We start from the raw sequence: 27182 nt of genomic DNA, 5'->3' as shown, positions 1-27182 counted from the left end.
CAGGTGCCCACTCACACGGAGAAGGCGTGGCCGGCGTGAGCCCCACCCAGGACAGAGGTGGGGCCGCACGCACACTTGCCAGAGGGTTCACTGTGAAGCCTGGCACGAGTTTTGATCACCAGCACACTCAGACAGCCCCAAGCACAAAGCCAGTCCACTCGGGAGTAACGACAGTATTAAGGATAGAGACAGTGAGAGAATGACACCAAGAGGTTTTGGCACATGCTGTGTTCCTCATCCTTTGTCACAGGTGAAATGTGCGCCTGAACAGGGACAAGCACGGGAAGAAGACCGCTGGGCGGGGGTCGGCTCCACGCCACGCCCCGTGCTCACACACCGGCCGCGTGCGTCGGCGTGCTGGGCTGGTTAAGGCCGATGGTGGAGCACAGCCAACCAGCAAAATCCACCTCCTCGGCATCAGACCTCTTGATAAAAGCATGAACCTGCACGCAAGGCGACAGGGAGAAGAAACGGTCACAAAGCCAAGAGGAAGACCCAAGAGGCTGCGGGGTGGAGCGCGGGCTGCACCTGAAAGACCCCTGGAGCCGCCCTTGAGCAGCAGTGGAGTCAGGGCGGCAGCGGCAGCAGCTCTGAGGCCTGGGCCACTGCTTGGAGCATGAAAGGCCATGGGGGCCCACAGGAGCGCCTTCCCGTTCCCCACCACCCAACAGAGGAGGCAGGTCAGGGTAGAGAGGCCCTGGTGCTGGGGGGCCGGGGAGAGGCCCTCTCTGGTCTCACTGGGGCAGGGGAGCACTGGCTTTTCCTTCACCCCATGAAGGGTAGAGGCGGCTGGGGCCTGGCAGCCCGCAGGGGTCAGGGCACAGCAGGAATGGGCTCAGGAGGCCCCAGGTGGGTGGCTGGGGCGGGGTGTGGGGGGACAGAACACAAATCGACAGGCACTGGACTGGATCTAAGGATCTGAAATAAATGCACTCACCATGAGCTGCTTCAAGTCTGCTCTCTCGGCGGGGTTTTTTATTAAGCTTCAAAAAAGACAAGACAGGGTGAGAGCCACTGCCTGGCACTGGTTCTGGCCCACCTCCCCGCACGCCGCAGGCTGAGGAGGTCCCCGGGCCTCCGCCTCTTCCCTTTCTTAGCACAATGGCCTGCACTCGGAAGGCCACCCCTTCTTAATCACACTGAGGTCCAAAAGCAACATGCCAGTGCCCGGAGAGCAAGTGCCCAGGGCAGCAGCTGCAGCCAAACACATCCTGTAGGTCCCCACACTCTGCCAGAAGGGGTGTGTCTGTGTGTACGCACATCCCCAACAGAGGCCAAGCTGGGGCTCCCAGGGGAGGTGGGGAGCCGACTTACCATTTATTCACAAAATCTTGAAACTCCAGGCTGAAGACTGCGCTGGGGAGTTTCGGAGGAGGCTGCAGAGAAAGGTGAAGCTGTGAGACGCGTGGGCTCCCGCTCCAGCCATCTCCCCGTCCCGCCCGCCCTGCACAGCACTGCCTTTGCCCAGCCAGGGGGAGCTGCTGGCCACTGTGCTGGAACTGCAGTATAGCACTTAGCACAGTCAGGACTGGGACCAGGTCAAGTGTCCAGCACTCACTTGCCTGGTGACTTAAAGCAAATCACTCTTCCTCCCTGAGCCTCGATCTTCCTCCCGTGAGATGAGGCGCTGCCTTTGGAGCTCTGACTACAACCGAAAACCCTGGAGTGGGGCATGGGGCGGGAACCAGCAGCAGCAGCTAGGCGCACGTGCAAGCCACCACGCAGAGCCCAGCCCTGCCAGCGCCTGCACACGCAAGCAGGAGAAAAGATCCCCTCCTAAGCCCTGAGCCCCGGCAAGGCAGAGGACAGCTGAAACACGAGTGGGTGCAGGGCTGGTCCCAAAGAGGGGGCCTGCACACCGCAGCAGAGTCTGCTTGGGGAGCAGCCAGCCCCCAGGCACAGCGGCCGTCCAGCCCCACATCAACAGCGGAGACCCTGACACCCTCTACAGGAAGGCACAGCCTTCCTCCCTGAGGCCTCTGAAGTCTGAGCGAAGGCCAAGGCCCAGAACCCAGCGAGTCCCACCCTGCAGGCACTGTCCAAGGGAGTGGGGAGGGGGCTGGGTACAGCAGGAGGAGCCTGTCTCCTCACCTGTGCGAAGTTGGAATGGAGGTGAGGATGTGGGAGAGGCGCACGGTGCCCCAGGAGAGCAGCAGGTGCACACTTAAGCGCAGGGCTCCCCCAGGCACCAGCTGAGGGCGTTATCCTGACTGCGCAAACCTGACCTGCTCTGCAGGCCGAAGCCCGGGGGCAGCAGGGACCAGACCTGAGCTGCCACACACGGTGCTTAGCACAAAGCTGTGCAGACATAAATCAGACCCCTAGTGGCAGGGAACATGTGCCAGGGATGGCTTAGCCTGCGGCCTGCTGGGTCTGCAGTGGACAAGGGGGACCTTCCTGAGCCTTTCCATAATGGTCCCGGGGCCCTGGAGCCCAGGCCACGCTGCCCCATGCAGCCCCGGGCCTAGTTTGTGAAAATGCTGAGTGCAGAATCTCATTCCTGAGGAAGAGGCTGGGGCCAACCCTGTGGTCCTACACGGCAGCCAACTCGGGCCTCAGCTGCCTCCCAAACTGCCAGAACTCGTCCAGGCTTTCCAGCCAGCCACGGCTCTCCCCGTGGCCAGGGGCGCTGGCCCTGTCCAGACTCCTCAGCCCAGCTCCTCCAGACACGCCCCCTCCACCTCCGAGCACCTCGAGCTCCTGCACAACGTCCTACTCCCTGCAGACCCCGTGCTTTGTCTCCGAGAGGCTGGTTCACTCCCTACACGCCAGCACTGCCACGTCTCCCACGTGGGTGCAGGAGCCCAGCGCCGTGAGCCATCACCACTGCCTCCCAGGTCGCACATCACACATTAGCAGGATCTGGAATCGGAGCAGAGCCAGATACTCCAATATGGGATGCAGGTGTCCCAAGCAGTGTCTTTTTTTTTTTTTTTTTTGACAAGCAGAGTGGACAGTGAGAGAGAGAGACAGAGAGAAAGGTCTTCCTTTTGCCGTTGGTTCACCCTCCAATGGCCGCCGCAGCCGGCGCATCACGCTGCTCTGAAGCCAGGAGCCCCAAGCAGTGTCTTATCTATCCCTTTTTCATTTACACACAATGGCATACAAGTACACAATTCACCAACAATGCTTGTCTTTGCATTAAAGTCAGCCAGCAGCAACACGCAAGAAGAAACTTGTGGTTCGTCAATAGTTTCACTCCAAAATAACCACTGTCTTATTAATTTCCAGACTTTATTGCACGTACAAGGGTGCTTCTAAAAGTTCACAGAAACATGAAATTAAAACTGAGTTTATTCTGGTGTATGAAAATATTTGGAACTCTAGCAGTGTTCTCATAATAAGCAATTTCCACATCCTATGCCATTTCTTGCACAAAACAGTTTGTACTTTTAATTTTTCTTTTCTTTCAACAGCTGGTGCTGGACCAGGCCAAAACCGGGAGCTTCTTCCGATCTCCCACATGGGTGCAGGGGCCCAAGCACTCTGCTGCTTTCCCAGAGGCCTTAGCAGGGAGCTGGATCGGAAGTCGAGCAGCTGGGACTGGCACTCCCAGGGGATGCCAGCCCCTAACTTCATTTTCCCTGTTTCTGAAGTGCTCTCGTGTGTACAGACGTGGATCTTTCACAAGGAACTGACCACAGTGCACACACTGTAATAATCTGCTCTCTTCACACAGGGTATGGTGGATATAGTCCCTGTTTCTGTACTCAATTTTACATTCATGGTTTTCAAAATTTTCTTTGAGAGAAACCTAAAAGGAGGGCTCCCACCTGCTGGTTCACTCTCCAGATGCCTGCAACAGCTAAGGCTGGGCCAGGCTGAAGCCAGGTCTCCCATGCAAAAATCCAGCCAACTGAGCTCTCACTACTGCCTTCGGGGCTGCTTGGCAGAAGCTGGAATCAGGAGCTGGGCTCTGAAGCCAAGAGTGCTGAAGGGGATGTGGGTATCTTCCCAGTGGGACAAAAGCCCTCTGCTCACAGCTTGTTGGTGGCATTTCCAGGAGAAAACACTGCATAGCAGCTACATACGCGTCCGCCTGGCCTCCTCTCCACAGCCTGCCAGGCGAGGGGCTTCTGTTTCTCCATCTTTGGACCCCAGCTCTACTCCCACCCCTGCCCGCAGTCCTCGGGACACAGCAAGTACGCAAGAAAGCCTGGTCAAGTGGGAAAGCTGGGGGCTCCCGAGTCTGAGCGAGCAGGAGGGACCCTACGGGATTCCTGCAGGTTCTAAATCGGCCTCTCAGCTCCAGCAGCATGGCACACGCAGCAGAACACGGAATCCCTGCGGCCCACGTGGGCAGCTACCCGCAGGATTCCCGTCAGCTCAACCATGGGTGTTTTCTTAGGAGGAGCAACTCCGAGAGGGCAGGGTGCACTCACCTCATTGACGATGTAATCCAGCAGCTCAAAAATCGCCATGGGAGGCCGGCTATCCATTCCATACGCTGTCCATGCCAGAAAGAGAAAGGAAACACTTCTCAGAAACAGACAGGGCTTGGGCACGGAGCCTGGGACCCCCAACAGGGGCAGGGACGATACACAGGTGCAGATTCACAAAGGCACACGGCCTGGGATTTGTCGTGTGAACTGTAATCTCAGAAGATCTACCTACCACAGCAGCTCAGGTGAGGTGATGTGCAGAAAGTGCTAGCTAGGGCGTGGTGGGGACCCAACCAATGGCAGGAAGCTGCTGGCCACCACGGGAACTCCCTACCCGGCCCCCGCCCAGCACCCAGCGCAGGGTCCCTGTCTGGGCCGATGACGCAGAGCCAGCCTTCCAGAAACCCCCGGCTCTCCCGGAACGCAAGCTGGGACACACCAGGCCACTCACAGCTGAGGGGCCGCCCAGGGGTCCTGGGCCTGGGCGGAGTCTCGGCCGCATCGCCCTCCACCTGGCACCCAAACATCAGCTCCAGCTCCTTGGCGTCGGGGGGCGGGATGGGGTACCGCCCCACCGCCATCTCCACCAGGGACAGCCCCATGCTCCAGATGTCCGACTGCACAGAGTAGTGTGTCCCCTGGAGTCTCTCGGGCTGCAGGACAGAGACACAGACAAGACCACCTGAGCTAAGCTGGGCCCGGCACGGGCACAGGCCCACATCTCCCGTCCCGTCCTCTCGGGGCTGCTTCAGCAGCATCAACCAGTTTCTTGAATTTGGCTTCGCACCTGCCCCCAAACCAACCCTCGCAGGCTCTGCCGCTCGGACCCCTCCTCAGGGTTCTATCTGCCCCTGGGCTGCCCTGAACTGGCAGAGCTGACTGCTGGGCCCTGGCTGCTACACCACGCCAGTGTTCCAGCTTCATCTAGCCTGGCTGCAGTCTTGTAGTGCAAGGCAACCTGTCCACAGCCCGTGCGAGAGGTTCATCCTGTCACCAAGTCTGAACCAGGACGTCTGGCAGCACGGACACACTAGCCAGCCTTCCATCACAACGCGCGCTGGAAGAGGGACGTCAGCGCACGGTCCAGGAGGCTGGCGGTGCAGATCGGACAGCCCTACTGGGCTGGCATCTAGTGAAGCTCCATCCCTATGAACCTGAGACTGGGGAGCAAAAAATGGGCCTGGGGTTCAAGGCCCATCTTTGGGGTTTCTAAACTATGAGATCCCGAGCCTCAGCTTCCTCACCTGTAAAATGGGGCTGCAGCTGACAGTGGTAATAGTGATAGCAATGGAGCAAAATGCCCATGCCACTTACTAGTTGCTGAGAGGGCAAGTGAAACGAAATCCTAGACTATGTATTGCCAAGATTGATTGACATTGGTGGGACAGACCCAACAGAAAAAAACACACACAGAGTTGTACTACACAAAAGCATCACTTGAAATACCACATGTATTTCAAGAATTTTAAGAAAAACTATTCTCACTGAGGTATATTTATTTAGACAGCAAATTAACTCCTCCCATAGGGTTTCTCACTAACACTGGAATATCTTGGAACTGACCTTCTAACCACAAAGACATAAACCACTAATCCTGGATCAATAAGGCCCACTGCCTGTCCGCTGACTCTGAACCTGAGAGGTAGGCCGAGCAGTTCGGGGCTAACAGCTGCTTGGCTATCAGCCACGTAGGGAAGACGCAGTGAGGAGACAGGGAGGGTGGAGGCCATCAGGGTGGCCAGCAGGAGGAATGCAGGCCTGGCAGGGACTCCCTCACCGGGAGGCGAGGGAGGGCTGGCTGTGCACAGCGCCAGCTGGCAAGGCGGCTTTCAGTCCTGCCTGGCAAGGGCTATGGTTTGAACATTTGTTTCTCTGAGATCAGGGATTCGGTGCCCAAAGTCTTACGTGACCAGCACTGAGAGGGTGGAACCTTAATCCAGTTCCGAGGTTTGGAGGAGAGGCCTCTGGGTGGTGGCTGCGTCAGATGGAATCCTGAGGGTGGAACCCCTCGATAAAGTCCTCGTGGCTTTCCAAGGAGCTCCACAGACTTACACACACGCTCACACCACACCTCCTGCCATGTGACGCTTGGTCCTCACTAGAGCTAGGGCTGCCTGACTCTGGACATGAACTTCCACAACTATGAGCGTGGGGTAGGCACTGTGTTGCATCCCATCCAGGAAAGCCAGTTCAAGTCTCAGCTACTCCACTTCCAATCTAGGTTCTTGCAAAATGCATCCTGGAAGGCAGCAGATGATGGCTCAAGTACTTGGGCCCTGTCACCCAACTGGGAGAGCGAGATGGAGCTCCTGGCTCTTAGTTTTGGCAAAGCCCAGCCCTGGCTGTTGTGACCATTTCGGGAGTGAACCAGCGGATGCAAATCTCTCTCAGTCTTTCTGTCATTCTACCTTTCAAGTAGATGAAAATCAATTTAAAATAAACATCTTTTTTAAAATGGTGCATTAAATAAAGCTTTTATCTTTATTTAAGATTTATTTGTTTATTTGAGAGGCGAGTTATTGAGAAAAAGAAGGAAAGACAAAGAGATAGAGATCTTCCATCTGCTGGTTTACTAACCAAATGGCTGCAACAGCCAGAGCTGGGCCAATCTGAAGCCAAGAGCCAGGAGCTTCTTCTGGGTCACCCACGTGGGTGCACTTGGGTCACCTTCTGCTGCTTTCCCAGGTGCATTAGCAGGGAGTTGGATCAGAAGTGAAACAGCCAGGACTTGAACCCAGTGCCCCATGAGATGCCTGTACCACAGGCAGCAGCTTTACCTGCTATGCCAGAGTGCTGGCTCCCAAGCCTTTTTTCCTTAAAATGCTTTCTTTTGGTAATGTTAGTTTTTAATTATTTATTTCCATTTAATTTAAAAAAGAGAGAAAGCTCTCCTGTCCACTGGTTCACTCCCCAACTGCCCACAACAGCCAGGGATGGGCCAGGCTGAAGTCAGGAGCCAGGACTCAATCCCGTCTCCCACATGGACAACAGGACCAACCGCAGGAGCCACCACTTGCCGCCTCCCAGGATGCACCACCCCAGCGGAGCTGGGACCCAAACCCAGGCACACTGTTACGGAGTGCCACGAAGCAGCCCCAGGAGCATCTTGCACCCTGTGCCAAGCGCCTGCCCCACCCACTCCCCTTCACAAAGTTCGCTGCCAGAATCTCACCCTCCTCACTTCTGAAACAAGAACAGCAATCGTTGCCACAAGGACAGCAGCATGGATCAGGGGAGAGGAGGGGAGGAAGCCACAGGGCTGACAGAGAACACAGGCCACCCCACACACGTGTGCCTGACCCCCCCCCCACTCCACTGATGGCTCACCCCTGCCCCGTCACAGCACTCACCTGGCCCCGGTCTCTACCATTCCCAGCTGTCCTCAGCCATATGCCTTCTGCCCCCCACACACACACTTGATTAACCTCTGCCTGGCCCTGTCCCCAAGGAGCTCCTAGTACAGGGAGGGCAGAGTGCACACAGGTGCTGCCCCAGGTGTGGGCACAGCACGCTAGTGGCAACAGGGCCCAGTGGGGTTGGGGGCAGGAGGGCAGACCCCGAGAGGATGCTGGCCAAATAAGAACGGCAGGGGACGAGGACAACTGGGTGGAGATGTCCACAGGGCAGGGAGCTCACTGTCTCCAGACAGAAGCTCAGCTCCATGCCCACAAAGGTCCAAGTCCTGCAGGTGAGGCAGGGGCCCAGGCACACCGGTTCCCCCCGCCTCGCTGTGACAAAGTGGGGGAGGGGTTTTGGGTGGGGGGCAGCAACAGGCACTGTGCCTTAGCCCTCCTTTCTTGGCCCCTGACCACCACTCAGGACTGGAGCCTGGCTGCCATCCCCAACTGGACAGGAAGCTGGGGAATCGGCCCCTGCTGTTCATACCGACATATAAGACCTGGTGCCCACGAAGGAGTTGGCCATGGAGTCGATGAGCTGCCCACTGACCCCGAAGTCACAGAGCTTGATCTCCCCGCGGGAGTTGACCAGGATGTTGGAGGGCTTGACGTCTGTGAGGAAGAGAAAGCAGCAGTGAGGGGGCGGCGGCAGGCAGACCAGGGTGAGGCACAGCAGCCCCGCGGGACAGGCGCCTCCGCTTGCAGACGCGGGACCCCACGGCCTCTTGTCTCCCCGCCTTCATGAGGGTGGAGGAAGGACTGGCGGAGGTGACATGCTCAGTGGTGTGGATGTGTGGCAGAAGGCCAGTAGATTTCCATGCTCCGGGAAAACAGTCTTGGCCAGATGACACACAGGGAGAGGCCGTCATGAACAGTCAAGGCTTCAAAGTCTGTTGCTTCAGCAGCCCCAACTGGCAAGACACAAACCTGCCATGGCCACAGGGGTGGGGCTGGGGGAGAGCTCCTATCCTTGACCTCTGTCTTAGGAACACGTGAGCCAGGGGTGGGCTGAAATCACTTACCCAGCAGGCCCCAGAGCCACATCCACCCTGTTGGTGGCGGAGGCCTGGGTCAGCACAGCACCCCAGCACCAGGCCCAGCCCCTCCCTGCACTCACTCACCAGCCAGCCCTTATGCCCACTGGCCGTCACACATACCAGCCACAGGGCCCCCGCCTGCAGAGAGGCCACCTGCCACCTGTTTCTCCTCCCACTGTCCCCTCTGATTCACACAACTGCCCTGCAAAGTGGACGAGCCAGGGCCATTACCATTGCCCACAGGCAGGGCGCCTGGTGAAGGGCCAGGGCGCAGTGGGCAGCATTGGTAAGTAGTAGACTCACTCACGGGCAGGCAAGTCCAGGGGTGAAACCCTCGACGCAGACAGCACAGCCCGCACAGGACAGACCCCGTAGGACACTGGGAAATCAGACACATCCAAGCCTCCGTCCTTGCTGCTCACCAGGGCCACCACTAACATCCCACTGCTTCCTTTGGACGTTTTCATACAGATGCTACTTATTCTTAAATTGAATCTAACAAGACTACTGAAGTATCTTTCCAGGAAAAATTGAAAAACAAAATAAAACAAAACAACCCTGCAACTCCCTCGGGTATCCCAGAAAGTCCCCTCGGCTCCGCCTCCCTCCATCCACCCTCAGTGCCATGAGGCCCGGGTAAGTGATGGCCACATGCCCCCCCCACGCACACACACACACACACACATACACACACAGAGCCACTGAGGCAGACTTCCAGAGCCTGAGCCACCATCCCTCGCCACGGCCTCCCGGGGACACCCAATGAGGAGCCCAGGATTCAAGACCCTTCCTAGTCCCCCTGCAGCCCCAAGGCCCTCAGAGCCTCCCAAGGCATCTGGCTCCTCCCCTTTCCTGCAGGAGACAGCAGGGAACAAACTGACCAAGTCCCCAAGGTTATCCTGCCTAGCTTTAATGTGACAGAAGGACATTAATCAATGACCCGGACAGACAGCGGCTCGTGTGGCTTCCCAGGGACCTAAGGAAAGAGGGGGCAGCTGCTTGTCCGAGGCACTCGTCCCCATCCGGAAGTACCCACAAGCCAAGCCTGGGACACAGCCCTAGAGGTCGGGTGTTGAGGGTGGAAGAGCGGGGCCTGCAACACACCTGCTGGGCCTGGCAAGGATGGCAGCCACCTGCCTCTAGGCACCACAGCCTCTCATCCCCAAGCTGAACCTCAATGCCCTGAGCCCCTGACCACGCCAAACGTTCCCAGTTGTCTGTTTAGATGTGATCTGCTAGGCCTTGTTTCAGAATAAGAGACAGGGGGCCGGAATGCAGCCCTGGCCCCGGCGCGATGCCCAGCCTGCTGCAAGTCACCTCGTCCTACCACCGACACCGCAGTGCTGACCCCAGCTCCCGACATGATGCAGACGAGCACCAGCCCGAGGAAGGGTGGGCACGAATGGCTACCATGGGGGCAGCACCAGGGAACCCTCCTCCCCAGGTGCACGCCTTAGCTGTGCCTGCCATCTGCTTTCCAGTCACACGGCACGCAGGCTGCCTCTTGTCAAACTTACATAATGCGGCAGCTTCCCTCCCTCGCCCGCTGTCAGCTCCAGCTTCTCCCTCCCACCCAGGAACAGCAGCCTGGGAGGCTGTGCAGATCCAGGGGGTGGGAGAGGAGGCAAGGAATGGCCCAAGGGGCTTCTCCACAGGGGCCGCAGGTCCTGGGGGCCCTGCAGGTTACTGAGAAGGCCTGGCAAGGAGAAGCCGGGGACCCAACTCCAGAGCATGCTGCCCAAGCCGGCAGGCCAGGAGGCGCTCCCTGCCCCAACCCGTTCTCAAGCCCTGACCTCTGCTGGCACCTACACTCTGTCCCCAGCAGCCAGTCCCCGGCATCTTCTCCCACCTGTCTGCACAGCAACCAGCAGACCCTCCCTGCAGAGCCTGCTGACTCCCATTTGCCATGTTTCTGGGCCTGGCTTGCTTTTTCTTTTCTTTTCTTCTTTTTTTAAGATTTCATTTATTTGTTTGAGAGGTTCAGTTACAGACAGTGAGAGGGAGAGACGGCATCCGCTGGTTCACTTCCAAAACGGCCACAACAGCCAGAGCTGAGCCAACCTGAAGCCAGGAGCCAGGAGCTTCTTCCGGGTCTCCCATGTGGGTCAGGGGGCTAAGCACTTGGGCCATCTACTGCTTTCTCAGGCCATAATCAGAGAGCAGGATTGGAAGAGGAGCTAGAACTGGTGCTCATATGGGATGCCGGCACTGCAAGTGGAGGATTAACCTACTGCACCACAGCGCCGGCCCCTGGGCCTGGCTTTCTAAGTCCTCTGGGGCTCCTTCACCTCTCCACCTGCACCCCTACATGGCCCTCCACGTGTTCCTCCTCCAGTTCAGACTGTCCCGCCCCTCTGACTAGCCCTGCATTTAACAGTCTCCCCTGACCCCCCATTTCCTGTGTTGTCCCCTCAACCCTCTCACTTCCATTGCCATTGCCTCTTTCCAATTCCCCTCTCCAGCCTGGGAGATTACCCTGCTCCTGGCTCCCCACACCCACCCCAGCAGAACCCTCAAAGGCTGTCCAATGATAGCCCGTCTCCACTTCCTGAAGCCCCCATCCAGGCCCTGTGTCTCTTTCTGATCCTTCACTGTCAGAGGGGTGATGCTGGGAGAAGCCCCTGCAGCCAGGGGCCAGGCTGCGTGCTGCAGGAAGCACAGACCACCACCAGGCCCTGAGCAGAGAGGCTCCCTGAAGAGGCCCACGGGACGCTGAGGTGTGACAACCACTCCTGCTCCGCCACTGCAACCACGCGGATGGGAAACCAATCTTTCTGTAAAAATTAACAACCGGGGCTTAAGAAAAACAGAGAAATGTGTTCGTCTCTGATTATTTTCTGCCCCCAAAATAATCACTATTCCAAGCCTCCTGGGTTTTCTTTTCTTTTCTTTTCTTTTTTTGATAGGCAGAGTGGACAGTGAGAGAGAGAGACAGAGAGAAAGGTCTTCCTTTTGCCGTTGGTTCACCCTCCAATGGCTGCCACGGCCAGTGCGCTGCGGCCAGCGCATCGCGCTGATCCAAAGCCAGGAGCCAGGTGCTTCTCCTGGTCTCCCATGGGGTGCAGGGCCCAAGCACTTGGGCCATCCTCCACTGCACTCCCGGGCCACAGAAGAGAGCTGGCCTGGAAGAGGGGCAACCGGGACAGAATCCGGCGCCCCGATCAGGACTAGAACCCGGTGTGCCGGCGCCGCAAGGTGGAGGATTAGCCTAGTGAGCCGCGGCGCTGGCCCCTGGGTTTTCTTTCAAGAGCACACACTGTGAAGTTTAACTACTGTGCATCTGGTGGTCCTCTTAAGAGGTCTGCACATAATACCTCATTCGTGTACTCTATCAACACACAGAATACTGCACTGAGTGGTGAGTAAAAGGGACGCAGTCCTTGTCCCTGTCCCCATCACTACCAACACAGGGATGTCGGGCACCGACGACGTGGACCTGGCACCAGCCTGCCTGGGCGACAAGGTGCACAGCAGCTCTCCAGGTGTCCCTCTATGTCCAGGAAGCTTCATTCTGTTTGCTTGAGGCTAATATTAAAAGAAGTTGCATTCCCTAAGGCAAGACACAAGAAGGGGTGCATGGAAGAAGAGAGGGCCGAAGATGGGTTGGGGTGGTGGTGGGGTGGGCAAGGGAAATGGAAGAGAAGGTGCAGTGGCTGAGACACCACTTGGGACACCCACATCTGAGCACCAGGGTTCAAGTGCCAAGCTCCACTTCCAACTCCAGGTTCCTGCTAACGCGCACCTGGGAGGCAGCAGGTGATGGCTCAAGGATGCTGGCTCCCGCCACCCACGTGGGCAACCTGGACTGAGTTGACCTGGCCCAGCCCCATCTGGTGCAGGCATTTAGGGAGTAAAACAGCAGATGGAAGAGCTCTGTGTCTGTCTGTCTGTCTGTCTCTGCCATTCAAATAAATCAAAAACTTTTTTTTAAAATACTAAAAAAGAAACAGACCAGGAGAGGAGGAAGGAAGGAGCAAGGGCCTACAGAGAAGCATGGAGGGGACAGGACAGCCAGGCTCTGGCTCACCTGTGACAAAGACTGAACGCAAAACTCAGATTACTTTGCATAAACAAGTTACCACTTTCAATAAAAAGGGGGAGGAGGGGCAAAACAAGATTTATAAAAAACAAACAAAAAAAACACACAGTGGCTTTCTGCTTCTGACAGCATCCCTGGCAGGGCCTTAGCTCCTTAGAAAGGGAGCTGACCCGGATAAGACAAATCCCCTCCCCAGAGCCGCCTCCAGCTTTCCATGGCCTCAGGGAGCTAATTAAGCAGCAAAGATCATCCAAATTCAGAGAAAACCCCAAACTCTTCAATCAGCCTTACCTCAACCTCTTTTTCCCACACAGACTTCTTCCCCAAGAGCTCTGAAAGAAGGCCCCAGCTCTCTCCCACCCCCTCCCAGCAGGACAGGGAGCTTGCTAGACCACAGCAGAGCCCACAACAGCCCTGCACTGACCGGGCCAGGCTCTCACGTGTTCTCCCATCCCAACAGCGAGAAACAAGCATGAGAAAGCCCTGTGTGCAGAGGACAACAGTGGCGGCCCACAGATGGCACCTGCCAAGGCTACAGGGTCTGCCCTCCCCAGAATTCAGATCACCAGGGCCCAGACGGTGCAGGCGTGCTGCAAAGCCATAGCTGGGGAAGGAGTCGCTCCCGGTCCAATCGCAGAGGGGGTGCTTTCTGGAATGGGCTGAAGAGAGAACATAGTTCTTGGCTGGGCTGGGTCAGCGGGAGAGCACAGGGCTTCCTTTTCAGCTCCAGCCCATTATCCTCCTTGACAAGTCCAAGTGCTGCAACTAGGTGCTGTTCCCACCTCCTTCTGATGAAGCACCAAGTGCAAACAGAGCCTTGGGAGCAGCCTGCCAGGCCCTAACAAGCTGCTATTTTTATCTCCCTCGACTTTGAAGACTCACAGCCAAGCCCAGCAACGCCGGCAGGTCTGCTCCCTCCCCTTCCAAGACTCCTCAGGGCTGAGAAGCATTCCTTTTCTGCCTCCCGCACCTCTCGCTGACAATCCACTGCTCCTCCCTTGACCCAAGGCACACAGTCCTGACAGCTGCCATGAAAGTTCAGGATCTGGTTTCCATTAGCACACGGTGCATTTGTCAAACAGGATGCCAAAGCCATGGCCTGATGCAGGGAGAGAGGAGGGGGGAGGAAGAGAGAGGGCTGTGACAAGGAAGGAAGAGCTCCCAGATTCCAGGACCTCTAGTTTCTGATGTCTCCTGTTCTACAGATATGCAAATGGAGGCCCAGGATGAAGTCCTGCGATTTCACAAAATAACCTTTCTACCCAAAGAAACTGGCACCAAAGAAGCACATCCTCCCCACAGGCCACCTAGGGAGAGGAGCAGACGTGCAGCCTGTCACAAAGCCAGCGGACCGCCCACAGGCAGGGAAACCACGCTGGCTGCTCAAGAAAGGGAAAGGAGCTAACGTCTGCCCTGAGCTGTGGAAGGCTAGCTTTTCTCGGCAGGAGAGGGAACAAAGATCACGGGTGAAAGGAGACAGGCCAGGCGGAGCTCTGGGCATTCGGAAATAGGAGCGGGAAAGGGTTTCTAGTGGGGTCACTGTTCATGGTGACCCCGGCTCGCTCTCTCTCTCTCTCTCTCTCTCTCTCTCTCTCTCTCTCTGAAAGCCATTCTGAGAGTGCAGGCCATACGGACTCAGGCAGCAGGGCCGGGGTGGCCTGGGAGCAGCTTGCCCCGTGCTGCCAGACGGAACTGCTGGATAATCCTGTGATCCCACCCCAACAGTCTTTCTAACAACCAACCCAGTGTTAGTAATACTTGCCAGGGAAGAACTTGGGTCTTTAAGCCTGCTAGCCTTTCAGCATCTATCCCTTCTCCCCGTCACAAACCCCTCTTTTTCTTTTTTTCTTTTCTTTTCTTTTCTTTTTTTTTTTTTAGACAGGCAGAGTGGACAGTGAGAGAGAGAGAGAGAGAGAAAGGTCTTCCTTTTCCGTTGGTTCACCCCCCATTGCAATGGCTGCTGTGGCCAGCGCACCGCACCGATCCAAAGCCAGGAGCCAGGTGCTTCTCCTGGTCTCCCATGCGGGTGCAGGGCCCAAGCACCTGGGCCATCCTCCACTGCACTCCCAGACCACAGCAGAGAGCTGGACTGGAAAAGGAGCAACCGGGATAGAATCTGGCGCCCCGATCGGGACAAGAACCCGGGGTGCCAGCGCCACAGGCAGAGATCAGCCTATTGAGCCACGGCAGAGATCAGCCTATTGAGCCATGGCGCCGGCCACAAACCCCTCTTTTTCACTGGAAGGAGCTCCTCCTCCAACCTCAAGTAGCCCTGTGGATGACCCCACCCAACCCCCGCCAGTGCTGGTGTGCAGCCCAAGGTGGCCACCAAACTACACTGGACCCCTAAGTACAGTGACAGGTGGGCCCAGGAGCAGATACTCCAAGCAGGGCCAACCAGCAGTTGGAGCACTGATTTTTAAAAAGAAATATGTATTTATTTATTTGAAAGGCAGAGTGACAGAGTGCTGGTTCATTCCCCAAATGGCCGCAATAGCCGGAGCTGGCGCAGGATGAAGTCAGGAGCCAGGAGCTCCATTCAGGTCTTCCATGTGGGTGTCAGGGCCCAAGCTCATGGGTTATCTTCCATTGCTCTTCCCAGGGACATAAGCAGGGAGCTGGATCAGAAGTGGAGCAGCTGGGTCTTGAACCAATGCCCATATGGGATGCCAGCAACCCAGGTAGTGGATTTACCTGCTACACCACAGCGTTGGCCCTGGAAAACTGATCTAGAAGAGGGGAGTTCTTTCTCTGGGACTGGGGGTGCCAAGGACTAGATGTACCTGGGGCTTCTGAGGTCCAGCCTGGCCCCAGTGAAGCCCACACAAGAATGAGCAAAGCCACAGGGCTGGCATTGTGGTGCAGTGGTTAAGCAACCACCTGTGATGCTGGCATCCCAGTGGGCACCAGTTCAAGTCCCGGCTGCTCCACTTCCGATCCAGCTCCCAGCTTATGTGCCTGGGAAAGCAACAGAAGATGGCCCAAGTGCTTGGACTCCTGACATCCACATGGAAGACCTGGATGGAGTTCCTGGATCCTGGTTTCGGTTTGGACGAGCCCCAGCCATGGTGGCCATTTGCAGAGTGAACCAGCAGATGGAAGATCAATCTCTCTCTTTCTCTGTACTCTGCCTTTTAAATAAGTAAATAAATCCTATTTTATGGACACAACAGGCATGCAAGAGAGCTGGCCAATGGACAAGCAAGGCAGTGGGCCCCACCAGGAGTGGTACCCGGCAGCAGTAGAAAGATACCTGAACTAGCTGGAAGAACTGTACCTAAATGGCACCTGCAAACACTACGCTTCCCCTGAGCACCACGATTGCACTTCCTCTCCCTTCCTTGCCGGCTTGGTGACACTACCGTATTGCTAGAAATGGTCGCGTCAGAGCGAGGAGACCCTGAGAACATGTGTGAAGGGGCCTGCAGGGAATGCTGTGCAAAAGCAAAGCACCGTCCCCAGAACAACCTGGGACCTAAGTTCTTTCTGTGAACCAGTTCTACTCAGTGCAGGACATGGATCTAGAAACCCCTTCCGCCCTAATCATCCAATGCCTTGCACGCTAAATGAGGGAGCAGAGCGCCAGCCTGTGCCCAGCGCTGGGTGGGAGAAGGCATGCTGTGCTACCTGTGCGGTGCTGCACCAGGCACGGCCAGCGGGGCCCCGGGCGTGACTAAGCTTAGCTGGCCACGAGGCTCCACAGCAGCACAGTGGTGCTGGCTATGGCGGGCAGCTGCTTTTCTGCTTGAGTGTGTGGTCCAGCTCTTCAACGACTCTCTGAGCTCCTTGGGGTCCCTTGCGTGAGCAAGTCTGGCTGGCTTAGTCCAAGCCAGGCTGTGTCTGTCACTGCACACCACAGAAACCTCCACACGCCCACCAGCCACACAGCAGCAAGCAGAACCTGCGTGCTGGGCCGTTCTCTGCAGTTTCCTGAGGCTTACACAGGTAAACAAACCCGCGGGTACGAAGCAAGCAGTATGGCCAAGACTTGGATCCCAGACTTTGTCATTGGGAAACACTGGAATAAACGGGTCACAGTATCTTTTGGCTCCCTCCAGCAAGAGATGAAGTCTTCCCTCTTCCTTTGCGATCCTGACTTGACCATGGGATTTGCTCTGGCCAACAGGATGCTAACAAACCGAATGGCTGAGAAGTGTGAGGGTGCTTGAGGGTTGGAGTTTACCCACATTCGCTACCGGGAGGCCCAAGGTGAGCAGGGGAAGCCTGGGCGTTAGACTCAGGGCATGAGTAATCACGTCAACCCACAAGGTGGTAGAAAGTCCAAACCATCTGTGTTTTAAAATACCAGCTTTCAGCGTGCCTTGTTCCATAGCAAAGAGTAATTGACATAATCACTCAGGGGCCAGTGTTGTGGCCCAGTGGCTTAAGCCAATGCTTGGGGTACCTGCATCGCATACTGGACCACTGGTTCAAGTCCTGATTGCTTCACTTCTGATCCAGCTCCCTGCTAATGCACCTGAGAAGGGTCTGCCACCCACCTGGAAGACCTGGATGGAATTTCAGGCTCCAGGCTTCAGCATGGACCAGCTTGGGCAGTTGCAGCCATTTAGGGAGTGAACTAGTGAACCAAAGATATCTCTTTCTCTTTCTCTCTTTCTTTCCCTCCCTCTCTCCCTCCCTCCCTCTCTTTCTAGCCCTCTCTCTCTCTCTCCCTCCCTCCCCTGCCCACCATCACTCTTTCAAAAAAATAAAACCTTTTAAAAAAAGAAATCATTAGGCTATCTCCAGCAAACAAATAAGAATAAAAATCTGAGGCAGATAAAAAGGCTCTTTACTCTTTTCCATGTTTCCTCAATGACAGAACGACAAGAAATAGAGTTTAAATTTCATTGGCAAAGACTATACTTAGACCAGAGGCAGATCCTACTGGCATGGAAGCCAGAAGCAGACGCAGGGAGACTGGCCGTCTCCCGTGCACACCCTAACACAGATTTCTAGGAATCATCTGCTCGCTGGGTGAGGCTCAGGAGCCCGCAGTGCACGCTACCACTCCACAGCTCGTTACTCGCCCGGGCTTCCATAGGAGACCAGCCAACAGCACAGGTCTGAGGCTGAGCAGTGAGGCTGGGCCAGCCCAGGCAGGTGCTGCTTCCTGGGACAGAGTCCTTCTTCCCCTCCCTGACTGACACCCAAACATCTAAGCAGGGAGCCGTCCGGCTCACAGAGCCACTCCTCATGCCACAAGACAGTTACCTGCTGAAGCCAGAAAAGCTCTGGGAGGACGGGATGGCCCGGGCAGAGGGGAAGGCTAGCTGCTGCTTCCAGGGCTAAGCGGAAACCTTCCTCTCTTGGGAATGGAGATAAAGTCCGAGAGGGCCACTGAATAGCACAGGACACGGACTGTGGCAGGCACTCGGCTGAGAAACACAAGTGTATCCAGACCAAGAGGGTGGGGCTCACTGCCCCAGCCTTCACACTGGACGAGGACTTGTAATAAAGACTGAAAGCACGCCGAAAGGCTTTTCCACCAAAACCAAACACAAGAGAGGACGCAGCAAACTCTGGACTTCAGCCAAATTCAAACGTAACAAATTCAAACATAACGCTTACCTCTGTGCATGATCTTGTGCTTCTCCCTCAGATACGTCAGGCCCTTGATCACCTGCGGGGAAGACAGCGTAGGAGCAGGGGGGCGCACACGCAGCGCTCGGGAACGCGCCCCATCTGCTTCCAAACGGGCTAGGAAATACTCCGGCCACTGTCACAATTCTGCCTTCTGTTTTTTATTTCATTTTTTTTGTTTGTTTTCTTAACCTGCCTTATGAAGCAACCATCTTTTTATACAGTTTATAGAGAATATTTTTAGGAAAATCAATTACTGTAAGCTTTATCAATTTCTAAAACCACTGCCTAGGAATGCATGTTTGTCTCAATCTGTGATCTGAAACAGCAGCCTGCTTTCACCTAAGTGGGAATCCCTTTGGATACCTCTGTCCTATTTTTTCTGACATAGATTTTAATGCGAAGAAATTCACTTTTCTTATTCTCACAAAAGAGAGAATATTATATATGCAGACTCTACAGAGGGAAAATTCTCATGATAAAATCTCATTTCTCTTAAAAAACTTCCTGCCTTCTTCCCTTGTACATTTCCCACCAATTCATTAACTTATGAAGAGGGAACTTGGAAGGAAAACTCCACAACATACTCACAGCAATGCTAACTTTCCCCAAAATTTGCTCGGGAATCCGTCCAGCTTTCTTCAGGACTTGATCCAAGGAACCCCCGTCCTAAGAACAAGAGGAGGAGACCATTGAGTGACGACGGCGCCAATTCTCCTTCCAAGTGTCAAACTGCAGGAGGAAAGGCAGTCTCACAAGCCTCCGGGAACGTGAAGGGCTCACCCTTGGCTCCGCTCCAGACATCAAATGTGACGTGTGTGCAAGACACTGCAGGAGGCGAGCAACTCAAACCCTACAGACATCGTTACACAAGTCACTAAGTCAGTGGTCAGGAAAAAGGTTTGTGCACTGGGTGTCACGGCACAGAGGGTTAAGTGGCTGCTTGGGACACCCACGTCCCATCTCTGACTTCCAGTTCCAGTCCCAGCTACTCTGCACTTCAGACCCAGCCTCCTGCTGATGGGTCTGAAAAGCAGATGAGGGCCCACAGACTCGGCTCCCTGCCGCCCAGATGGATGTCCCTGGCTCCTGGCTTTGGCCTGGCCCAGTCCTGTTGCAGGCATTTGGGGAGTGATCTCTCAAACTCTCCTTTTTTCTGTCTTTCAAATATAAATAGTAAACATTTTTAAAAGGCTTGCTCTGCACTGAACTCACATGGTCGAGTGTGCAGGCTCTAGAGGTAAACTCTGTAAATCTGAATCCCAGCTCTGCCACTTTCTATCCAGGAGGCCCTGACCAAGTCACCCAACTGATAAATGAGGATGATGACAATTCTAAGGCTATTATAATATTCAGGGCTGTTATAAGGATTAAATAAGCTAATACAAATAAATAAAGCACCTAGAAAAATGTGTTGCACAGAGTGAGTGCTCAATAACTGTTAGCCATTTTATCGCTACCATGTAAGTCACAACTTCTATTTGGTGTTATCCCAACAAATCGAAATTAACAAAACCCAAAGAGAAATAGCATGAAAAGCAATACTATAGCCCACAAAACCCACCAAACACCATGGATTGTCAGGTTTGCTGGGGGCCAGATATGTGAATAAGAGCCGGGTTCTGCTCTCAATAAACATATTAACTAATAAAACAAAGGCAGAAACACGAAAGAAAAGAGCCGTGGACATGCAGAGTAAGGGAGGGATAATTCTAGCTTCACCTAGGAGGATACAATTTGAACTAAAATCTCCCTCAAAGAATGAGCTTGACCTCTACACTTGGGAAGGGAAGGAGCAAGAGAACAGGTCGGGGCTCCTCAGTCAAACCAAAGGCAGAGAGCCGGCGCCATGGCTCAATAGGCTAATCCTCCACCTTGCGGCGCCGGCAAACCGGGTTCTAGTCCCGGTTGGGGCGCCGGATTCTGTCCCGGTTGCCCCTCTTCCAGGCCAGCTCTCTGCTATGGCCAGGGAGTGCAGTGGAGGATGGCCCAGGTGCTTGGGCCCTGCACCCCATGGGAGACCAGGAAAAAGCACCTGGCTCCTGGCTCCTGCCAGGATCAGCGCGGTGCGCCGGCTGCAGCGGCGGCCATTGGAGGGTGAACCAGTGGCAAAGGAAGACCTTTCTCTCTCTGTCTCTCTCTCTCACTGTCCACTCTGCCTGTCAAAAAAAAAAAAAAAAAAAAAAAAAAAAAAAAAAAAAAAACAAAGGCAGAGCTGCTCTAAGCTGCCCCTGGGGCGAGGCGGCCCGGCCCTGTGAGTGCATGAAGAGCTGCAGTGGTGAGGGGTCAGGCTGGCAAGGGCCAGCTGTGGCCACAGCCTCAGCCAGGAACCAGGACCTGGCTATGTGGAAGCACAAGGAATGCAACCTGGGCGTTATTTCAGACAAGCCCCGCAGCAGCAGAGAAAGAGGGGCAGGGCTGGCAAGGAGATGACCGAAGCTAACGAGCGGACGGGACCACAGAAGAAAGGATGCAGGTGTGCTGTGAAGCCAGACTCTGGGGCGCACGTTCAGGGACTCTACATATGAGCCTGAGAGTGAGAAGAAATACTGCACTCAGAGAAGCCTAGTGCATCAAAGCAGGAGCAAGGGCAAGCCTCACCAGCAGCTTACATCACCCTCAGAGGCAGGTAACTCCAGCAAACTCAAACTGATTTTCCAAGTACTCTGTCTACGTACCTAAGCAGTTACCATCATCACCTGTCACTTATCCAACACCTGTGCACAAAGCATAGGGACGTGGAAGGATGAGGGGTAGAAAAATTCTCTAAGACACAGATAAAACACACTCCTGCATTCAAAGGCACGACACTGGAAATCCTCCTCGGAAACCAGGCAGTCAACAAACAGCTGAACGAGGAGAACAGATGAAGCTGTGGACAAAATGGCAGGGAAGAGACTCCAAACTGGAGTGACATGCAAGCTGAGCCGTGAGGCGGGCGAAATCCAGAGCAGAGAGAAGTCCCCTCAGACACCAGTCTCCACATGCAGCCATCGGGTGGACATGACAGACAAAAGGACAGGGCATGAGCCCACCGCTATGAAGATTAAACAGCGCGTGTACACTCACAGAGCAAAATCAAAACACGTGAAGGCGGGTTACTTCTGGTCTAGACAGAACCATCAGGGATTTCTGCTGCATGAAACTTCCTTCTTTCCCTTCCTCCTGTTCAGATTATCTACTACAGAGTACATGTCTCACACTTCTAAACTACTGAACTCATCTATGAGAGCGCAGAATGCCATCTATGAATTAATTAGTAGGCCCTGAGCACCCAGCTTGTGCCAAGGCATTGTTAGGTAGACACAAAACCACTTTCTTTCTAGAGAAGGACTCACATCAAGGTTATGCTCTCCCGAGCGCCATGACCTCCAGCAATGCCAGAAGCAGGTTACCAACTTTTAAAAACATTCCACGTTTATAAAAAGAACAGTGTGGACCAATCGATTTCTGTGACACTCCACTTAAGGGAAGAGAACCAGCACAGCTGTGGGTTCCCCAAGGCAGGGAAGTCTCCACCAGCACGCGAGCTCCCCTGCCTCAGCGGGGCTTCCAGACATCACAAACTCCCTGGCACGACCACCTGATGGGCAGGAGGCAACCAAGGCCCACAGCAGACTCTGTTCCTCAACCTAGCCTTTCGCATGTGGCGCAGATAACCGAGAGGAGTCACGGGGCTAGAACCAGACAGAACTCCCTGTGACAGCTACTTTCCAGAGTTCCTGGGGGAGACTTGGCCCAGGCTAGCAGCCAGGCTGAGCCCTGAGCACTCAAACCAATGCCGTGTTCCTGGCTGCCTTAACAACATGACAGCCCCTGTGGCCACTTCGGGACCAAACCACGGCCCAGGCCACCACACCTGAGCCTGCAGCTCCTAGACATGCCACAGCACCCCAGCATGTCCTTCATCCATGGGAAGAGGGACTTTGTTCCAAGACACTGCCCCAGTGGAATATGGCTGCAGCTGCTCGGTTTGCACAGCTTTGCCTCATCACCAGGGAAGACTACAGACCTAGAAGAGAACAAAGCCACTCTGTCCAAATCAGCTTCAGAGAAGGTGGAAAAGCCAACCCTGTGGTTTTCAGGTCACTTCCTCCACTTCAGCAATGAATTTCACTCGGGCTGACCCAGGCAGACCCCTGGCTGCTGGGCAGAGCACAGGCAGCTAGCGGTCTTGCTTTTCACTTTCCCTGAGTAGGCCCCGTAAACATTTCTACTGAAGAGGAAGAAGCGTTGGCCCTCTTCCCTCACCCTCCTCCTGAGCTCTGAGCAGACTGACAATTGAAGGGGCACGAGGGGAGGGGCCAGCGCCAATCAGCACTGCCCCAAGTCCCCTGCAGCAAACCCTACAGCCCTTTCATGCTGCTTCGGGAACCTGCCAAGAACTCGCTGTCACCAACTACAGCTGCCGAAAGTGTGCTTATTTTTAGAAGCCAATTATTAACAAAGTCCGTGGTACTTCTGTGAAGGTTTTCTATGGAAGAGACAAAGGCTTGATGAAAATAACAGCTCAAAAGCTTTTATTCCCGCTGCGTGAGAAGCATCAACTCTGAGTCCCGGGCCCCGCCTGCTCAGACCCCGGGGGGGGCGGGAACCGACTTCTCCGAGGATGGAAGTGTTCCTGCCCTGATGAGGGAGCACCCACTTCCCCAGAGTCACCACATTCACTGGGCACTGCAAACACAGCTTATTTCTAGGAAAGGCCAGGGCTCAGTGAGCACTCGTGACAGATCTACTTTAAAATGCATCCCTCTAAAAGGACCAGAGCAGGAGCTGTTGCTGTGACGTAGCAGGAAAGCCACAACCTGAAGCACGGACATCCCACAGGAGCTCCAGTTTGAGTCCCAGCTGCTCCAATTCTGACCCAGTTCCTTGGTAAGGTACCTGGGGGAGCAACGGGAGATGGCCCAAGTACTCCCTGCGCCACGTGGGAGACCCAGATGAAGCTCCCACCTTCTGGCTTCAGCCTGACCCAGCCTTGGCCTTTACGGCCATTTGCAGAGTGAACCAGTGGATGGAAGATCTCTCTCCCTCTCTCTCTGTGTCTGCCTATCCCTCTCTGTAACTCTGCCTTTCAAACAAATAAATCTTTCAGACAAAGAAAAGAAGAAAACGACTAGAGCAATGCATGGACAATATGTGGTCGGGTAAATACAACACAGCGCAGACTCCAGGTGGTGGGTTTATAGGTAGACACTACATACTTCCTTCGGCCTTCTGTGCACTTGAAAATGTTCACAATAAAGTGCTGGATAAGACAGAGCTGGCACTGAACACCCAGCGAAGGCTGTGACACAGAGCAGACCACAGCACCAGAGGAGTGAGCTGTGGAACAGAGCGCTCTGCAGAACACCACCTGCCAGTGCTGACGCCAAAGCGAGCAGCAAACCCGAGAACAGCGGCAGGCAGCGGCCAGGGAGTTCTCCCACCAGGGACAGCCGGTGCAGGCACACAGGGAACAGAGCAGGGGTCAGAGCACCCAGGGATGGAACAGAAGGCCACTCACAGGCCACAACTGCTTCCACCACTGTCCCATCTGGCCCCTACGGCAGCTGGGAGCCTCTCCAATCACATTAACAGACTGTTCCAGCCGCCCCCATGACCCAGATACACTGAGACAGAGGCCCTACCACTGGCCCTAAGACACGACTCTCTCACTGGGCTCCAGGCTAATCAGGCCTTCCCCCATCCTAGCCACTGTCACCCAGTCAACACCCCCGCCCCCTGCACCCCTCAAGCCACCAGCTGCTGCAGTGTGCTCCCTGCCTCTGGCGGCCAGTTCTCCAGGTTCAGGCTCCCCAGGGCAACTCCAGAGAGGCCTTCTGCTTCGGGGATTGTGTGGGAGCATCTCCTCCCAAAGAGCCAAATCCATGGGAAAGACACTGACCTGCAGCGACAGGAAACTGGCCAAGACTATGGAAAAGCAGCCCTGTCCTGCCCAATGTCACCTTGTCCTAGCGAGGAAGGCTTGGGGGAACAGGGGACATGGCAAAGCTGAACAGATGTACCCAAGGCTAAGAATGCAGACTGAAGAAGCATTCCAGAACGGAAACCCCCTCAGGAGCTCACAACAGGTCAGTGTGAGACAACTGGGAGCACACTGCTCTATTCCAGTGGGGTCTCACCGAAGGAACAGACCACGGTCAACACTGAGCAGACTGACGCCTCGTGCTCAGTAGCTCTTAGGTCCACACTCACAGCCCTCACTCAGCAGCCTGGCAGGTGCTGGAACACAGCCATGCAGCCCATGAAAAGCTCTGGGGGCAGAGACGCTGCTCCTCCCAGGGTTTCTCCACACACCACCCGGCCCCCCCAAGTCCTGTCCCCGGTAGTTCATGGGGCACTTCACACGGCCTGTGGACTAAAAACAAGTATTTGTGAAGCCAGACCCACGTGGATGAGAGACCTGGCTGGCCACAAGTGCCGAAAACCCTAGAACCACGGGATGTGAACTCCAGGAGGGATCCTGGACATACACTTGGCAAACGTCAGTTTATCACGATCCGTATTAACACTGTTACTGTCCCTGCTGAAGAGGAAGGGACTCCAGGACGGCAGGTCACGTCCGTGTAACCTGCCTACAAGGTCAGTTCCTCCCCACATGTGCATCAGGTGGGATTATGTCTCTCCACACGGAAAGAAACCCCACAGGCTGTCCTTCAAGTGGATTATACATACTCTGCAAGGGGCAGGGGTTGTGGCGCAGCAGGTTAAGTCTCTGTTTGCAACGCCAACATCCCTTATCGGAGCTCTGGTTCCACTCCTGGCTGCTCACTTCCAATCCAGTTCTCTGGATTCTGCTTGGGGAGCAGCAGAAGACAGCCAAGCAATTTGGGTCCTTACCACCCACATGGGAGACCTGGATGGAGTTCTTGGCTCCTGAGGAGTGAACCAGTGGACGAACGATTCTCTCTCTCTCTCTCTGCTTTTCGAATCAATAAATCTTAAATAGAAAAAGTTCTCTGAAGATAAGGGCTGTTTCACTCATCTTCATAACCCCAGGACCTTGTACCTAGCACACAGCACTACATGAACTACATTGTAACCAGATTTTACCCACGTCATAATCTGAGAATCCTCTGCAGAGGAAAACACAGGGAGACATGCACTAAGCGCAGCCCCGGGGATACCCCTTTGCAGGAAGGCAGGGACCCAGGAAAAAGTCTGTCCTCTGGTGAATATTCAAGTCTGCCCCAGGCTGCCTGATGCCCCCAGACAGCAGCTGGCCACTGCTCTGCAGGCCACATACCATGTGCTCCATGCAGATGCTGATCTCGCCATCGCTGTAGAATGCCCCGTAGAAGCCCACGATGTACGGGGAGTTGCACTCGTGCAGAACCTGCAGCTCCCTTATGATCTGGTTCCGGATAGCAGGTTTGATCTCCAGGTGAATAAGCTGGGGAAAGAAAATTGGGAAGAAGAAGAAGAAATGGGTGGATGCATGGGTACAGGGGAATGAACCATCTTTCTTAAGCATTTACTCCTGTTTAAGAGAGGGGAGGAGAAACAGACCAAGTTTTCACAAACAAATTTCTGCTCAAAGTACTGAGTGTCAACATATCAAGGCAGGTGCTGTCACCGTGGCTGCGCCTCTGCTCCTGGGAGCCACGCTCATGGTCAACAGCAGCTGGGAGGATTAACCCAAAGGGACCAGTGGAGCTGAGAGGGAAGAGAAAACTGGCCCTGAGGATGTGGTTGCCATTCACGGGCTGTGAGGGCAGGAGGGCTGGAGGAAGTAGGGGGCGTTCTCTTAAGCTGCCCCGCAGATTCCCCCTTGAACTCAGGGGCCTGGTGTGGCTGAAATTCACCAAAGACCTCAGATGCTACGTATGTCTCCAAACACTGCCCCCTGTTCCAGCTGGAGGGAAGTGACAGACACATCAAATGGTTACCTAGCAACATTCAGACTGGACAAAGTGCCAGGGACAATGAGGTCAGAGGAGAGGAGCAGTGCTATCGGCGTGGGCTGGAGCAGCCGGAAAAGAAGACAGAAGGTAGTCGTGGAAGATGGGTGGGCAGTGCTTACAGAGACAAGGAACAGCACAGGCAGAAACCAGAAGGCGTGTGCTGCGGAAGACATGGGCGAGCCCAACCCCTTGGGAGCAGGAAGAGGAGCGCCAGGGGCAGACAGGAGGGGACGTCCAGCTTGAGGACTGACGCCATGGTGGGGGGCTCAGACACTGCACTGCAGGGAGAGTGAGAGGAGCCGCTGGCAAGGACAACTGGAACTCAGTGTTGTGTGTGTCACTGGGGCCAAGAGACTCAAAGCAGCTTCTCTGGTGCTAGATAAATGACCAGCAGGCCCCCCGGCATCCTTTCCTGGGCACACAGACAGCTAATGAAGGGTCACCTACTTCCGAGACCGAGTTATGGCAATTAATACACTCACACACTTTAGCCTGCTTATCCATAATCTGACAGATAACAGGAGTTCGAAATTCATGCACAAAGTTACTGAGTGAGAAGGCTTGCTTCCGGCCCCCGGTTCGTCCAGGTGATGGTTTCATGACCTGTTGGTTGAGACAAACTCACCTTTCTGGCCATGACCAGGCCGGACGGCTTGTGGGAGACCTTGAACACCACGCCGCCGTTGCCGGCTCCCAGCTCACTGATCTTCTCGAAGTCATCGTCCTTCAGCTCTCCCACTTTCTGCTTCTGGGTGAGGAAGGCCTCCAGGCGCTTCCGCTGCTGCTCGTCAAGCTCCAGCTCCTCCAGCTTCTTCTGCAAGGCCTCCAGGTTGGTC

The 27182-nt window shown here is 55.1% G+C and overlaps 1 protein-coding gene across 1 annotated transcript; it reads right to left on the bottom strand.

The window, feature by feature from the left end:
* Nucleotides 1-329: 329 nt before the first annotated feature.
* On the bottom strand, nt 330-27182 carry MAP2K1 (mitogen-activated protein kinase kinase 1; the record flags this gene model as incomplete). The annotated part of the gene is given in 10 exon segments (NM_001082629.1): nt 330-443; nt 938-983; nt 1315-1376; nt 4383-4447; nt 4834-5035; nt 8268-8392; nt 18428-18479; nt 19031-19108; nt 25689-25835; nt 26972-27182. Coding segments are annotated over 10 exon segments (1102 nt in total), but the record flags the coding sequence as incomplete, so codon positions are not given.

This window comes from Oryctolagus cuniculus, chromosome 12, assembly GCF_051225735.1.
Source record: "Oryctolagus cuniculus isolate XC-2025 breed Fujian yellow rabbit chromosome 12, ASM5122573v1, whole genome shotgun sequence".
Classification (NCBI taxonomy): domain Eukaryota; kingdom Metazoa; phylum Chordata; class Mammalia; order Lagomorpha; family Leporidae; genus Oryctolagus; species Oryctolagus cuniculus.
Note: the sequence above shows the minus strand (reverse complement) of the source record. Positions and strands in the feature narration are given on the sequence as shown.